The sequence below is a fragment of the Eleginops maclovinus genome, chromosome 7, assembly GCF_036324505.1.
Source record: "Eleginops maclovinus isolate JMC-PN-2008 ecotype Puerto Natales chromosome 7, JC_Emac_rtc_rv5, whole genome shotgun sequence".
Classification (NCBI taxonomy): Eukaryota; Metazoa; Chordata; class Actinopteri; order Perciformes; family Eleginopidae; genus Eleginops; species Eleginops maclovinus.
In genome coordinates, this window is record NC_086355.1 from 15,773,133 (window position 1) to 15,790,943 (window position 17,811).

Below are 17,811 nucleotides of genomic sequence, written 5' to 3' on the forward strand. Positions count from 1 at the left end.
TGACAGCACTGGGCTAGACCTCAGTGGCTTGGCCGGTGTCTCTGTTAGCTTTGGCTACCATAGGCCTCTTTTCCCCAGCTCAGTTTTCATCATTAGTCCAGGTTCTTAGCTTGAATGACAAATGCAGCAGACATAACTCTGCAATGTTGTGCAGGAAACTTTAGATTAGGGTTTGATTAATACGTATTTTCTTTCATTCTTTCTCTAAGGTTGATGCCAGTACTTCTGATTAAAGCCGAACCATGCATTTTTGTTAGAATGAGGTTCAATTTCACTTCATATGAATACCTTAAAACCAAATTTTGTTGGAAAAATATATTTTTATCTAATATCTTTGTCAGAATGTTTATACTTGCAATTATGGCAGAGCAAATTAATCATTGTGAAATTCAAAGTTTCAATTGTAGCTTTCATTGCAGATTCCTTTAACGGTTGAGATCATAATTCTCGGTCAGAACCACTGAGGGTTTAGTTTCAGAACAGCTCATAAATAGTTTTATTTTTTCAGGACCTTATAGGGCTTTGCAAGTGACATAAACCTATTACACAATATGTTATATATCCTGTATGCATCATTCAGTATTAACTTGAAGTCCTTTATGTTATAGTCATACCATTTCAACTTTATCATAAAACTGACAATAACACATATCTGAAAATCCATTAGCCAAATATACATTTGCTGAACCACCTGATCAGCCAAGTTTCTAACTGATTGTTTTTTAATTTAATTGTCTGTCTCTCAGGGAGGTAAGATTCCCATCAGGTGGACAGCTCCAGAGGCTATCGCCTACAGGAAGTTTACGTCAGCCAGTGATGCTTGGAGTTATGGCATTGTCCTCTGGGAAGTGATGTCATACGGGGAACGACCATACTGGGAGATGTCTAATCAGGATGTGAGTACTGCCAAGTGGCCAAGTTGCCAAGTTCAGCCGGGTGTTTGTGTTTACTGATGGGAAGTCAGTGAAGGTACCAGCCACTGATTTACATGAGAACTTTACGTTCAAGGTCATGTGAAGATGATTTTGGCTCAAAAAGAAACAAGTGAATGACAGTCCCACAGTGGGAGTTGAACATATTAGATGTTGTTTTGATGTTGAGCATATTTCAAATTGTTTCTGAATCATTTTCCCTTTCCTCCCTAAACTTAGGTAATAAAGGCTGTAGACGAAGGATACCGCCTCCCCCCACCCATGGACTGCCCTGCCACCCTCTACCAGCTGATGTTGGACTGCTGGCAGAAAGAGCGGAACAACCGGCCTAAGTTTGAACAGATTGTCAGTATCCTGGATAAACTCATCCGTAACCCTGGAAGCCTCAAAATCACTGCCAACACCACATCCAGGTACCAGAAGTATATTCTACCTTTTCTTTTTGGTGTTTGTTGTTCAGTAGCCCTCATTTCCTGCTAGTAAATGTACGTGAATAACACGTTCAGAATGTGGTTGTTGTTTTGCTAGCTGCTTCTTTCTCCTGCTTCATGTTCCTGACCAACAGACACCTGCCTCCAGGCAGCCCAACACCGGCAGTAGTGCCCGGTATATACCTTCCATGCACAGAAGTATTCGGTTATGGCAGGGGATTTCACTAATTGTTCTGGGATCATAGGGCATTGTGAAGGCAATTTGATTTTCCATGAATGAAACACAATTCGCCAGGGTTAGGGGGTTAACCAGGAACCAGACAGTTTATAAGAGGGAAGTAAACATTGGCTTCCTGCTTCCTGTGTTTGCAGGGTGTTACATGAGAATTAGCTTGACTCACCAAAATGTTCCCTTATCCTTCATCTTTCCTCTTTCCATGCTGTCTAATGTCAAATTATTCTCTACTTTTTCTTTCTGTTGTTAGTTAAATTTCCCCCTTCTTTCGCCCTCCCTTGTGCATAACTCCTTTTTTGGGGCCACCATTTTCTCCCAGGTGGCCGAGGAGACCAAGGCAGCCCATGTTCAGTTGTCAATTCTGAGCACCAGCACTGGGTCTGCAGCAGACGGCCGTGGTATTATGGAGATGTCAAAGCTCATAACATTGACTAATGATTTCTTAAGAAAGTGAAAATGGGTCCCTTGGAGTTTGCATGTAATTTCCCTGATTGGCTTTTAACACCGGGCGAGCAAAGGCTGGCCGACAGAGGCTGCTGCGTTGATTTATGAGACCTGGGTGTGTATATACGTGTGTGTATGTGAGAGTGTGGTGGCGGCAGTTGCGCAGCGGGAGCAGCAGGAGCAGCTGCACTCAGCTCCACACACCTCGTTTGTCTCAGGGCTGCCCTGGCTGGTTAATGGAGCACCCCCTCCTCCTCAGAGCCCAGACTATAGCCTGGGACCCAAGCAGAGCATCTGGAGGATTCAGGGGTGGAACCTGGGCATAGTTTACTGTCCCTGCCTGTGGATGGAGAGACACTAGGGTCAGTGGGCCAAGGTTGGCTGTCAGAGACTAATTATGGGCCAACAGGAGCCTAGACAGGGTTAGGGGCCATTGTCTCTTGCTATGGATTTACAGGGTCTCTTGGACATCAGATCGGAAAAAAACTATTTCTTTGTGTTCCAAAACCTTACTGTTGCTGCAAACAAAATGCTAAAATACAATTAGTACTTATTCGGAATACAGCTTCAATGTGAAATGGACTGCTACATGTGTAGATGGTTTTTGGCTTTTTACAAAATACCCTTTTTTCCCCAAGCCTCACAAAATAAAATGAATAATGACAAGCCTATGTGAACCTGTAACAACAAATCAAACCAATTTTATTTCTCCTTACTGTATTTCTTTTTCCAGCTAAATCTATCTGGAGAATAAGGATCTTTGGTTCATTTTCAGTAGTTATGGCTGGGCTGGATTTGGGGTTGGGTTGAAACAAGAGCTGAGCCGTTCCATGATGAGGGATTTGGGAGAAAGTAAGCTAGTGCCGGGGGCTGCCGATGGAACCGAGCAAAGATCCATGTCGGTGTGGATCTTGGCCAGAAGGGTTAGTTTGGGACTGGGAATGGAAAACAGGTTTCTATTGGTGAAAAGAAACCACTTCAGGGTCTTAAGAATGCAAATGTGTAAGCAACGCTACAAGATATAAAAAGTCAGTTTAGTGAATCAAAAATTACCAAATTTGTAGATTGACATATTGACTAGAGTGTACAGGATACTGAATGGGGGATACAGGATTGGTAATGGGCATTGTAGGTGTTTAAGGTGTTTGTGTTTAAACTAATGAAAACTTTACTCTCAAAAACTGGTGAGTTCTATAAATTAAGAGTTCAGAGTAAGAGCCATGCATGCTTGACTGGAATCAAATGAAAATGTCACACTTGAATCAATTTAGGTTAATAGCTTTCTTCACCAACTGAGTACTATTGATTAAAAATACAACATATCCATCACATCCTACAGAGGCAGAGGATAACAAGTGGCCACATATCAAAATGTATATTTAAAGGACTAATATTAGGCCTAACAGTACATCAGTCTAACCTCTCCCAGAGGCACCCTGGGAATTTTCCTGGTAGCACAGCGAGAGGTGAATTCCTCCCCCTCTGCCCTGCCCACATCTATCTGTTGAAGCTCATCCCCTCTTCCACCTTGCTGCTCCCTGGAGGGCTCTAAAAACAAGAGACTACACAGTCCTGGTTATTTAGAGGTCACAAGAATGAAAGATAGAGCAGAATAGAGGAAATGGAAATGAACATGACAATGGGGGAAGACTTCATTTTCTTTCTGCTGTATTTATATTTCCTTTTGTACAAGCTGGTGTTTTCCACAATCTTATATGGTGTTAAGTCCAGGAAGGGTTTTAAACCCCCCTCTGCCATCAGAAAGATGCTCTCTTTTCTCTCTATTTTCCCCTTCGTAGCATCTCTCTGTTTCCTCTCCAATCATATTGTCTCTTGAGCAGCCGTGAGATGTTGCTGAAAATGTAACAACAAAGGAAACAAAGAAAATGATAAGGGAGGGGAAACAAGGTCATTTGCAGTTTATCTCTCAGCGGAGACAGGGGGGGGGGGGGGGTAAGAAGAAGATGAAGGCGAGGATGAGATCAGAGGAGAAATAGAAGAAAAGTGGTACAGGAAAGGAGAGGAGAGGAAAGGATCAATAATCCTGCAAAACAGCTTAACATTCTTATCTTGTCAGCCCAAAAGTTCTTATCTTAACACATTTTGGATACCCTTCTTTCCTGAAAAAATCCACAAATGTGTATTGGCATACAATCAGTCAGAACAATCACATTAGTCCTTAAAAAAGTAGTTATTAGCGTTGTTGTGTTCCTTTTTCTCATAAAAAAGAATCTCTACAGTGTACTGAGATTCACTTCCCGCTTTTCCCCACATGCAAACCACCCCCACCTCCCAAGAGTGGATTCCCATCTTTTTCTACAAAAACCAGTCTCTCCAGGGGGTCCTGCGGGCCCCTTAGCATTTTGACAGGCCTCTGATCTGGCAGGAAAAGACTCAGTCATTGTAACAACACCCACTCATCTGCCACAAATGTATTTTTCACCTTTCCCTGTCTCTGCTTTAGTTGTCATCATCTTCTCTCTACATACAGCCTAGTATGGTGTGTCTATCTATGTTGCTTGATGGTAGCGTAATGATTTTCTATTATTTTCTTATGTAAATCACAATATATCTTGTTGGCATGAGATAGTCAGAGCACATGTCTAGTTTACATGTGCAACAAATCACTTATCACCTCGGAGGGAAAAACATCTACCAATAAGGGATAACTCACCACTAATCTGAAGGACATACAGTGGGGCAAAAAAGTATTTAGTCAGCCACCAATTGTGCAAGTTCTCCTATTTAAAAAGATGAGAGAGGCCTGTAATTTTTATCATATGTATACCTCAACTATGAGAGACAAAATGAGGAAAGAAAATCCAGGAAATCACATTGTAGGATTTTTAATGAATTAATTGGTAAATTCCTCGGTAAAATAAGTATTTGGTCACCTACAAACAAGCAAGATTTCTGGCTCTCACAGACCTGTAACTTCTTCTTTTAGAGGCTCCTCTGTCCTCCACTCGTTACCTGTATTAATGGCACCTTTTTGAAGTCGTTATCAGTATAAAAGACACCTGTCCACAACCTCAAACAGTCATACTCCAAACTCCACTATGGCCAAGACCAAAGAGCTGTCAAAGGAGACCAGAGACAAAATTGTAGACCTGCACCAGGCTGGGAAAACTGAATCTGCAATAGGTAAGCAGCTTGGTGTGAAGAAATCAACTGTGGGAGCAATTATTAGAAAATGGAAGACATACAAGACCACTGCTAATCTCCCTCCATCTGGGGCTCCACGCAAGATCTCACCCTGTGGGGTCAAAATGATCACAAGAACGGTGAGCAAAAATCCCAGAACCACACGGGGGGACCTAGTGAATGACCTGCAGAGAGCTGGGACCAAAGTAACAGAGGCTAGAGGTCAGTAACACACTACGCCGCCAGGGACTTAAATCCTGCAGTTCAAGACGTGTCCCCCTGCTTAAGCCAGTACATGTCCAGGCCCGTCTGAAGTTTGCTAGAGGGCATTTGGATGATCCAGAAGAGGATTGGGAGAATGTCATATGGTCAGATGAAACCAAAATAGAACTTTTTGGTAAAAACTCAACTGGTCGTGTTTGGAGGAGAAAGAATGCAGAGTTGCATCCAAAGAACACCATACCTACTGTGAAGCATGGGGGTGGAAACATCATGCTTTGGGGCTGTTTTTCTGCAAAGGGACCAGGACGACTGATCCGTGTAAAGGAAAGAATGAATGGGGCCATGTGTCGTGAGATTTTGAGTGAAAACCTCCTTCCATCAGCAAGGGCACTGAAGATGAAGCGTGGCTGGGTCTTTCAGCATGACAATGATCCCAAACACAGCGCCAGGGCAACGAAGGAGTGGCTTCGTAAGAAGCATTTCAAGGTCCTGGAGTGGCGTAGTCAGTCTCCAGATCTCAACCCCATAGAAAATCTTTGGAGGGAGTTGAAAGTCCGTGTTGCCCAGTGACAGCCCCAAAACATCACTGCTTTAGAGGAGATCTGCATGGAGGAATGGGCCAAAATACCAGCAACAGTGTGTGAAAACCTTGTGAAGACTTACAGAAATCGTTTGACCTCTGTCATTGCCAACAAAGGGTATATAACAAAGTATTGAGATGAACTTTTGTTATTGACCAAATACTTATTTTCCACAATAATTTGAAATAAATTCTTTAAAAATCCTACAATGTGATTTCCTGGATTTTTTTTTCTCATTCTGTCTCTCATAGTTGAGGTATACCTATGATAAAAATGACAGGCCTCTCTCATCTTTTTAAATGGGAGAACTTGCACAATTGGTGGCTGACTAAATACTTTTTTGCCCCACTGTATAATTCAAAATTAGAGCATGTTATATACATGTTGAGCATCAACATCCACCACTAACTTCATATGCAAAAGAATCCAAATATTTAAAAAAACAATTGTTTGAGAACATGTATTTTTTTGTAAGCCTTATGGCATTACCCCCTCCTAGTGCCCTGAATGTGGGTAATATTTCTAATATTCTTTCACACAGTGGCTCCAAACTTCTATGCCAATCCAAAATAGTCACAGGTTGAATTCCTGGTATTCTCCTAAATTTATTTACAGGGCCATGAATAGTATTCCCTGTGGGAGAACTCCTGTCCTGTTCTGCCCTGTTCTCAAGGCTCTATTCCCTTGTGTGAGTGTATATATGTGTGTGTGTGTGTGTGTGTGTGTGTGTGTGTGTGTGTGTGTGTGTGTGTGTGTGTGTGTGTGTGTGTGTGTGTGTGTGTGTGTGTGTGTGTGTGTTTGTGTGCGTGCATGCACCATTGCTACTCTGCAAAACAGTTGCAGCACGTCGTTATAAAAAAAGATTGCATTTGCCACTCACACATTCAGCCATAAACACACACCATGTTTTAAACAATCCCTTATTTGGCTATTGATGAATGTGTTTCGAGTCCCAGTTTGACCTAATGTGTTTCACCTGGTTTCCCACTTCCTGCTTTGGTGTGATCTGTTTTCACAAAAGCAAAGTGAACCACTCTTGTAAAGACAGCATCAGTAGTGACATTAGAGATTGGACAGCCTCCTCTCCGCTCTCTCCTCTTTCTCTCTGCATGTCTTTCTACCTCACTTGACATTCTTCCTCCATCTTTGGCAACCATCAATCAGAGTGAGTCTGAACAGTGCCTGCAGCCATTCCTTCACCCTCTGCTGTTGAATGAGCACTCTAAAGCCCAACGTGGTGCATTTAATTTGATTTGATCCAATTGAAACCATCAAATCTAATCAAATCTAATGTTGTGTTTTGCAGCATGGTACATGTACAGCAGGAACCGGTAATGACATTAAACAGAAAACTGATGCCGCTTTTGTTAGTAATCTTGTTCTTGAATATGTTAAATGCATTATGGAAATATTCTGTGTAACGGCCTGATTTCCCCCCTGTATTTAAAGCCCAAAGGCTCTGTGCAAGTTTACTGTATGCAACAGACACACATGGGCTGCATGTATGTATGTGTGTGTGTGTGTGTGTGTGTGTGTCGGGGGGAGTGTGTGTGTCTGGCTCCCTGATGAGTGCCACTCAATCAGATCAAGAGGCCTGGTTTACATTTAGTTCTGTGTAGGTATGCAAGCGCAGAGAGTATATAATAGTAACTATGCATGTGAAAGTGTGTATATAACCTGTTCCAAATAAATAGAAAAATTATAACAATGTTTTATGAATAAGTAATGCAATATAATCAGGACAGTCTGTTCTCAACACTGTTCATAGCGTTACCAAAGCACTGCTCTGTAATTCATTTATATCCCACAAAATCAATTCATATACATTATACAAAATTGTGAACCGGGAAGTGTAAAGAGCCACAAAGTCTGCATAGTGTTGAAATCGATGTTTATGAGTAGGAGCTCAAACACCAGACTTTCATTCAGGAGACAGCTCTCCATGTCCTTTCTGGAACCAGAATTCAGTTATTTGTCATGTCTCTTCCGTTTTTTTTTAACTTTTCATGTATTGTAACTTTGCCATGACCAGTTAAATGACACCCAAACCATGATTTTCTCATAACACTAACCTAACCTAACACTAACCTAATAAAATGTAGACATTTAAATGGCGTGACAAATGAGTGAGAACTTTTCTATGTTAACAATGTATGCCAGTACATTGGGAGTGACATGATGAGAGCTTGAAAACTAGAAAACAACTGAGAACAAGTAAAAACCGGAGAGCAAATAATCCATAATACAGATTAAGGACCAGAAGCCAAAACCATTAGGCAAGAAAAGAATAAATCCTAACGAGACTAATCACAAGACATAGCTTGGGAAAACACAGGAAGTAAAGGCACAAGGAGAAAATAAATGTCAAAGTAAAAAGGAAAATAAACACAAACTCAATCATGACAACAATAGCTGATGGTATGGGGAAGGCTGATTCCTTTTTTGTTTCTGAAAATGCTATAAACTATTTCCCAAGGAAAACATGTTTATTTATTCTCCATTAATGTTTGAATTTTCCTCCCGTGTCCCCTCAGGCCGGCCAACCTGTTGCTGGACAGGAGCAGTTCAGAGGTCCCCTCCATGGGGACGCTGGGGGACTGGATGGATGGAATGAGGACTTTGCCCTGCAAAGAGGCCTTCTCTGGGGTCAGCTACAGCTCCTGTGACACCCTGGCCAAGACCTCCACAGAGTAAGACAACCACACACACACAAACACACACACCAAGCTATTCTGGCTATTCATGTCAGCAGTGTTTACAGGGTCACAGTACCCGTGGCAGGGCCCAGGAATTTGAGGGGCCTTTGGTGAAGAACACACACACACTCTCACAAAGTAGAGAAAGCTATAGAGCCCTTACTAAAGGTGTCCAGATGAGACATGGTAATTCATTATGACAGGCCTTTGGCCACGCTCTTGATGTTGCAAGTATGACCACAGAGGGAGAAGGTGAGAGCATGAAGAGAGAGAGAGATACGTAGAGACAGAAAGAAAGAGAGAAGTTCTGTAGGGGGAGAGGATAAGAGAGAAACTATTGAGGGAGAGAATGAGAGAGGAGATTTGAGAAGATAAAAGGGGAGAGAGAGGCCTTTCAAAACAGAAGAACCTGTCAAATATGTGTGCATGATGCTTTCTAAACTGTGGAGCATTCAAATGCAGAGAAAAGATCATGCAGAAAAATATATAGAAGCCAATTTTACAGAAACCAGATTTGGATAGCACAAACTGCTGGACCTAAAGTATGTTCTCTTAATGTTGATCTGAGTCAAACTGACCATACAGTAAAACAAAAGCAGGGTCAGTTATTGATCCATCAATCCACAGTTATAGTCAAGGTTGAGCAGAGCAGGTAGGACCCAATTGCAGGACAGACAAATGTTTTAAACTGAACATACCTTTATTTCAATGCTAAACATGCAGTAAACGGTAAACAGAGCTCAGTCCCTTGTAAACTCACAAGACCAATCAAGAAGACAAGACACAGCTGGACAGGGGAGGGAAAACACAAAGGCACCAGATGAACAGAATCAGATAATCAGACAGGAGAGAAAACACAGACAGGAAGCAAATACAGACATGAGACAGGGGGTGAACCCTTAACAAAATAAAGCAGGAAATAAACAGATCACAGATATGTTGTCACAACTTCTAAAAGAATATTTTTGTAAATGTGATTCCACTGATATATTTTTTTAAATACATGGTGTTTCAGATACTGAACATAGTGTCTTTCTCCACTATACATACAGTATATGTATATTATTTTTCAATTATATAAGCTCTTGCACTTACATTATGGCACCTTTTTTTAACATTACAATGTGATTATAGTTTTTGGTGTGAAGGAAGCACTGACGTACGGCTTGAGTATGAAAATGAATGTATGAATATGAATGTAATCCAGCCATTATCAATCCTCAAAACATATGTTTTAGAATGCGTGTACATGGTACTATGAGTAACTTCCCATGGAGAACTATCTTCGAGGGTATTTGTTGCAGCAGTGGCTTTAGTAAATCAATGCCTCTGGATAAAGGAGAGGTAGTACCACAGGCAGAGATTATAGGACTGACGCTGCTGGCAGGATCCCCATCTGACAAAAGGTTCTGAGAGAGTTGATCATGTTGGGCCACAATCCAGATACGGAAAGGAATTATGAACCTCATGCAAAGTGAAAAAATACTGAATATGACACGGGTAACAAGCAGCCTTTAGACTTTTAGGATAGAGTGCAGCTATCTGAGAAAATAAAGCTATAGTTTATTTTAACATTTTTGTTAAAGCCATAGTGCAGCAATTATTTTCCTCCTCCTTTCTCTTCTTCCTTTTCTCTGTCTTTCACTCCCTCTGTTGGCCAGCATCTGGTTTAATTAATATGGAATATGATCAGATAAATAATTGTTCATTTATTGTCATCGTGATCAAACCAGCAATTCACTATGGTGATGGCAGTAAAAGTGGGCAGTGCACAAAGGTGTAACCCGTGTCAATAACTTACCAAACAAGATATTCATTAGCCCTGCTTAAAATGGTAAAAGGAAGTAGTGCCTGATAACGGCCCTTTAAAAAAATAATGAATTTGGGAGTTTATATCATTAGGGGTGCTGTACGTAAAGTTTAAAACTTGGCAAGTTGGCACATATGAATTGCAATGTCTTGTAAACGTGTAAGAACTACCAGACACACCAAAGAAACAACATGCAGAGTTCTTTAAAGACACACCTGTTTTATGCTAATAAGGAGTTTCTTTATTGGTTTTCTATGTTATTTTATTTTATTTTCTCATTCCATTGTCTCAGGGGTTCAATACAAAAGATACATTGACATTTATCATGCCCTTTCACCAATGAATATGTGTACCGGTAATCGATCAAAAGTTCAACATATTACATAAAAGAGCTTACACTACAGACACTGGGTATTGACAATATACCATTAATCTCAGATAACAACGCTCTGTAGTAACCTCACTAAAGAAATCATATTGGTCGATTTTATTGTGTAGCTGGATGCTCAATTGGATCACTACTGCATTAATCCATTGAAGGCTAGGGCTAAGGCACTCAAGGCAAGCACAGCTACACGTCTGGCAGCCTTGGCTGAGACTATGCATTGCTTCGTATAGATCGCTCTATTGATCTGTACAGTCTTAATCTAGTCCTTGATATTCAGCACCAGGCTTGGCAACGCTCTGACCTCTGAGGGAACAGTAATCATACGTGGCTGCAGAGTGCTGACTCATCTTTTGTGGTAATTGAGGAATCCTTTTTTTTAAAGACGGGATGGAATACATTGATTAGGAAATACAGCATCATTTAGATGATATACAAAGAGTGCATGAAAAGTTAATATCAGGTATTAGATTAAGAACGAGATTAACTTAACCTAAACTCTGAGACTATGTAGAGCAATCTAAAGTGATAAAACCATAAGGATAGACCCATCAACCCTTCATGGTACCCAAACCTTACCGCAGTGGTAGAAGAAGTACTCAAATATTGTACTTACTGTAAGTAAAAGTAATAATGCCACAGTTATAAATACTTTACTAATGGTTTAGGTCCTGCATTCAAGTGTCATTCAAGTATTTGTTATGAAATACTGTATATATGTTGAGTAACCAAACTTAGAGTACTCATTCTGCAGAATGGCCATTTCCAGAATAATATGTATTATATTACTGGATTTTAATTTATGATCCATCCATTATTTGACATTTTCAGCTGGTAAAGGTGGAGCTAACTTTAATTGCCCTTTATAAAAAAAAATATATATATATATATTTATCAGTAGAAGTTGATTTATACATTTTATTGATAATATCAACCTCCAATGTAACTTGTAACTGAGGTTGTCAAATAAATATAGAGGAGTAAAATGTATAATGTGTCGCAACAATGTAGTATTTTGTAACTTAATATAAGTACTCAAGTAAAGTCGAAATACCTATAAATGTTACTTAAGTACGGTCAGTGGCGGTTCTACATGGAATTACACCCCGGGCGAGATCCCCCTCCAATTTCCCCAGACAGTGATATGATAGATAGAAAACCGCTTCGCGGCCCAGATTACTTTTTTTTTTTTTAAGTGCTCACTTGTGCCGCCACCCACGAAATGCCGCACCCATGCCCAAAATCGCTACTGAGTACAGTAGCCTACTTAAGTAAATGTACTTTTCCACTATTTCCCAGGATGCTCTTTGTTTCAATTCAAAACTGTTATGCAGTTTTTACGGCATATATAAAAAAATGTGTTAATAAAATAAAAGCTATTTTGAACTGTGCACACTTGGTGTTGTAAATTAAAGGGCAAAACATATTCAGTATATAGTAATGCAGGGGTTAAATATTGTTGGTTTCTATTGAAAAATGACATGAGAATTCACTTATGCCTACAGTGAATAGAGAATAGCCGTCGCATGTTAGACTCGGGGAGGATAGGGATTTCTGTGTTAACACGATGACACGCTGTAGAAAGACACTTTCAACTGTTAATCTTTCTCATGTGATGTGTGTCTGTTTTTTTGGCTTCCAAATGTTTGATTTATATCATACCACATGTGTTTCATGTTAAAATGCTTCAATGTATTATTTTTTCATCATTGTGTTTTCTTGAGGTGATACATTAGGGTTCCAGACATAAAACAAAGAATGATTTAGATGAGAAAACCTTTCGTCTACACACATTGTTACTCCTATAGAAGGGCATGTGGCTCAAAAATGCAACATGTTTTGTTCTTATCAGATTTTATTTGGTAGTTTTTAGCACAAAGGAAATATGTTTGCTAGATGTTCAATTTTTTTTATTTTTTATCTTTACTTCCTGACTGTAACATAGAAATCTGATTCATCCTGAGTTATTGCACGAAAAATCAGATATATTCTAGAGAAAGCACCTATTAATGGTATACAGTTTCATGTGTTAATGTTGCTCGGCCTGGCTGTCTCTCAGTAGAGTGGTTCTGACGGAGGTCCACGTCACACCGGCCACTTGCCCAGAATGGGAGCCGTCCATGGGGATCACCACTCTCTAACGCCCAGCTCCTCTCCGCCTCCTCAGGCTCTGGATGGTGGGTGGAGGATAAAGACTCACGCCCCACCTGGGAGCAGTAACCTACGTCCAGTATCACTGAATAGATTCACTTGTCTGACTTTGAAAGGGATAGTTAGTTGGAATTGAATGTTGACTTAATAGCATTTTTTCCATCCAGCTGTTAAATGTAATACAACCAAAATAAACTCAGCCTTCTGCTTATTTACCCACATAATACTATTCTTTGTAACTGCAACAAAAGGCAAAAACATTGTTTTCCATCAACTACATTAAAACACATTAAGTTTATATTCATATCATTACTTAACGTTATTGAACTATCCCTTTACATTGTCGTGCAGAGTGAAGCCAAGTTGGGATTTTTTGTCGCTTTCAGTTTCTGGCTGGTCGAGATGTTTCTGCTAATTATGATGCGTTCGACAACTAAAATCACTGCTTGCCTCTGAATAATACAAACTTCATTGTGACAATTTTTGAATAACACACAAATGTCTTAATGGCTGTGAGTGTGTGACTGCGACTCCTGTGCTTTACTAATACAATGCTAATGTTTTAACTCCTAGATGATCAAAAACATGAGTCTTGACATGTGCTGTGACTTTTTCTGTCCTGAAATATCACCAATGTTCAGTGTACAGTGCTCCGCATATAATGTGCGTTTAGCAATTTTTATTATGGGTTTGATATTCTTCTTGAGCTCAATAACTATTGTGAGTGGTACATGCTTTTGAGACATAACACATAAAACTCACACCAGCTCTAATGTCCTATACAAACGGTATTTTCTTACACTTGAATGCATGAAACTAATCTTTTTAGAGCATCTAACAATTTAACAAATGTATAGGAGAGTGTTATTTCCTGCACATGCACCAGTGTTGCTGCTCCCCACACACTTATCCCAACCCTGTCAAAGATATACAGTTCAGTACAATACAGGAAACTACATACAGTATTTTATTCCGTCATGTCCTCCCATGCCATTTCCTCCACTGACAGGGTCATAATAGCAGCTGTCAGTGTAGCCCCATAGGCCCACCTCCCTCTTTGTTAGTAATGGAGAGTGGAGACAACACCCCCTCAACCCTTAGACCCCCCCCCTTCAGAGATGAGGCAGCCCAGTGGCCTTCTGGGAAATGCAGTCCTTTGTGAATGACGGATGTATGGGAAAGTGAAAGGAGCAGCACCGGGAACATGTCATTGAACGTCACATGGGTGTTAACATCCTCCGTTACTAATGCACACTTTCCATCTTGTTTTTTTTCTTCCATCTTCCCCTCTGTCACATCTCCCTCCCTGATTGTGTCTGGTGTTCCGACATCCCCTCCCCTCTGTTCCCTTTTCTGTCTCCACCCCCTTTCACAAACTAGGGATCTGAAAAAGGTTGGAGTGACTATCGTAGGACCTCAGAAGAAGATCGTGAGCAGTCTCAAAGCCCTTGATTCCCACACCAAGAATGGCCCGGTACCTGTTTAAGAAATTAACCCAGCGAGTACAAACACCAGAGACCTGTCTGCCGGTGTGGTTGCTAATCACAGTCGAACACAGTGGCTTCATACGTAAAGTGGAGACAGACAGAAATGGAGGGAAAATATGATTCATATGAGGGCTTTGCTGTTTCGTTGGAAGACAGTTATCATGTCAGGGAAACAGGAAATTAGTTCAATGCAGACTTTTGATCCTCCATCCCTCCATGCCCAAGTTGAGATGCCTTACAGACTAAATGGGGGTAGAAAAAGCAGACGAAAGCCATGGAGGACAGGAGGACCTGCCCAGAGATATAAACTGGGCTGGACTAACATAAAGACGGAGCTCTCCATTATAGCCCATTCTCGATCCCTAAGCCTTCCCTTTATGGCTAAAAAGGGGACGGGCATGCTCATAGTCTCCTCCCACCTCGCCTGAGCAACAAGCCTGTGGAAACACGTCGGTGAAATGTTTGAAACGCCTTGTGTAGGAGAGTATGGCAGACAGCAGCAGCTTAATCGGATTTGGACCCTTCCTGGACAATAAGGTCTGAGGCGTGAGATTGTGTTTCTACATTTACTGTCTCTATCCATATGAGAACGGCACTGGTTGGACACACCTAAACGTTAACCAAGCCATCTTACTCTGTAGCTCTAACCTATAGCATTTGCATTCAGTAGTCACATTAAAGCAATAAGTATGATAATCAGTTAAATAGTCTCATTGTATGGAAGCCTTGAGTCTGTCACAATGTACTGGACGCTGTGCTTTGAAGGTACAGGAGCCATAACACAATTCACACAGATTTTTTCTTTATCATGACATCTATGTTCTATGTCTTATGAACAGATATTGTACAGTTATAGTCCCGTTCCCTCAACCCAATGCCCTTTGTGTGAAATCTCAGGATGTATACGTTATTCCTTCTATTTTCTCTAAGGGGAAATGGACAGAGGGGATGGAGCAGTCACAGGAATAAGAAAGACAGAAAAGGGGAAGCAGTAAGAGAGAGATTTATAAGAGGAAAAATATAACTTTTATGAGATGACGTACAGGCCTCTGCTTCAGGCATTCTCGTTGGGCTGCGGAAGTGTTCGAAACTTGTAACCAGTTTCAAGTTGTACTTGAGTTTCTTCTTCAGGTAACATGGATTAACGTCTTCAACCCCACACAGCATCAGCTATCATTTCCTTAAAAAAGGATTGGGATTTGTTTAGCACCTTGTTTAAAAGGTTGAGATCTGATCTGGAGAGGGGTTGTAGTCTTGCTTTAGTTTAAATTTACTAACATAACCCATGCAGGATCTAAATTAGCTGTTAAAGTAATCCATGAATCCTGCTGTGTGTAATGCAAATAGTAGAGTGCCTCCTGTAGTTGGGTGGGATCAAGGTGGGATCTCTAAGCAAAAAGCTCCAGTTTTGATTTCTTCCCAACAAAGTCGAGTTGATCTTTTTTTCTGTGTTCTAATTTGGGCATGGGGTTTTCCGATCATTGCGCTAAACCAACAAGGTGTGAAAATTCTCTGAATGAGATGCAACTCTTCCAATAAATGATTGCTTTCTGAGATAGTACAATATATGTCCAGGATGGGATTCCCTAAAGGCACCTTAGAGTTTAGATGAGCTTTGAACAAAGAAGTACACACTTCAAGATGGTAGTCTCCTGGTTTGATGTCACCGATTGGATCCCTCAGTGCAACCAAATCCAGTATTTCTGCTGACACTTTGGTACTGTTGGATGGGTCATACTTAACCACAAGTGGTGCTGTCTTTACGCTTCTTCCAGGCACTTAGTAAACAATATTTGAGCACTTTTAATGGATATGGTATTGCCTCTGATGGACGCTAAGCTTATCTAATGGAAAGGAATGATTCTGGTGCTTTTGGGAAACCCATCCCTGTTCAGTGTGTCTGTCGGTCCTCTGTTACCCGGGCTACCTGTGGATGCTGCTGTTGCTGCTATGTGTTCTAATTAGCATGTACATAATGTAAACCGTCATAAGGATAGCAACTAGCGCTACAGATCCCTCTATATGTACATGGCCATCCCTCTTTGTACAAATGTTTGTATGTATAAAAGAATAAATAAAAATTGTGCAACATTTTTAATTAAAAAAGAGACAAAATCATCTGTATTATATGTTATGTTATTTTGGATTTTATTTGTCTGCCTTGTTTTTTTTTCTACAATAAAAGGCAATTATGATTACGTTATTTATTTGTTAACATTATACAGCACAATGTTGAAGGTTTTGTAGCATACAGTAAATTATGTGTCAGTGGTTTCTGTGTTTTGATTTTTGACTTACTTTATAAACCTGGGACATCTGAAAGAGCAATACTGTTATGCACCCTATATCCAGACCCCCCCCCCATTCTCTGTCTCAAGACTGACCCGTGTGTCTGTGTGAGAGTTTACGTGTGCAAATGTAGATGGCCTTGTCTACTAATGTAAAATGATTTGTAGTGGAAACATTTATATTTTTATAATAAATATTCGCAAAATATTTTCCAAAAAATGGATGACAATAGACCTGCTCCTGTGTTTTTATTCTGTAATGTGATGATGTGGCGGACCAACACATACTTTTCTTTCACTCTAACAGTATTTCCATATGTTTAACAGATCAAAAGTGGAAGTAAAACACTCATAACTTAGATATTTTTTTTTTTTACATTCCATAGATCAGTCTTTTGGCACATCTTGCCTTTTTCGGATAATAGTCAGCAATCATCTCACTGACATATATACTGTACAGGACATGTGTTTCAAATCACTGAGTTCACAGGGCAATCCACATGAACAGAGAGGAAGTCTATAGAAAGGACATTCATAGCCAAGAAGATATTCACCAGCAGCGTCCACACAGTAAGAATCAACATATTTAATTGATGGTAAAGGTTATGAAAGTACAGCATTATCTACAAATTCTTAATCAAATTGAGCAATTAGTACACAAAATATTATACATATACATCAACTTAATTTTAAGTAAAAACTTGATATCTGATAGTAAAAAATACGAAATTAAAGTACATAAAGGTTAGGTGTACAAATGTATTATATTTAACTTAACTAACTCTTTGTAAATGACAGTGTGGTCATCTTCATACAGCTTTTAGAGTACAGTACATTCCTTGTCACATACATTTTTAAACCATCTCTGATTGGTGCATTTCAGTCTGTTAGATGTTATAACCTTGATTTCACTAAAGAGTGTCTGAGAGAATCCTGCTTCTTTAAATATGACCATGGAAAATGCTAATTATGTTTAATTCAAATGTAAATGCAAAAATCATTAAA

The 17,811-nt window shown here is 40.1% G+C and overlaps 1 protein-coding gene across 5 annotated transcripts in view; it reads left to right on the forward strand.

The window, feature by feature from the left end:
• Positions 1 to 17,038, forward strand: part of epha3 (eph receptor A3) — a 94,619-nt gene extending 77,581 nt beyond the window's left edge. For 4 of the 5 annotated variants that reach the window (XM_063887640.1, XM_063887641.1, XM_063887644.1 and 1 more), the window contains 4 exons: positions 747 to 896; positions 1,152 to 1,345; positions 8,524 to 8,679; positions 14,412 to 17,038. In XM_063887640.1, the coding sequence (XP_063743710.1) occupies positions 747 to 896; positions 1,152 to 1,345; positions 8,524 to 8,679; positions 14,412 to 14,517 (606 nt within the window). In that variant the 3' untranslated portion in view covers positions 14,518 to 17,038. Of the gene's footprint in view, positions 1 to 746; positions 897 to 1,151; positions 1,346 to 8,523; positions 8,680 to 12,939; positions 13,058 to 14,411 lie in introns of all 5 variants that reach the window. The other variant, XM_063887642.1, reaches the window with a different exon arrangement.
• The last annotated feature ends 773 nt before the right edge of the window (positions 17,039 to 17,811 follow it).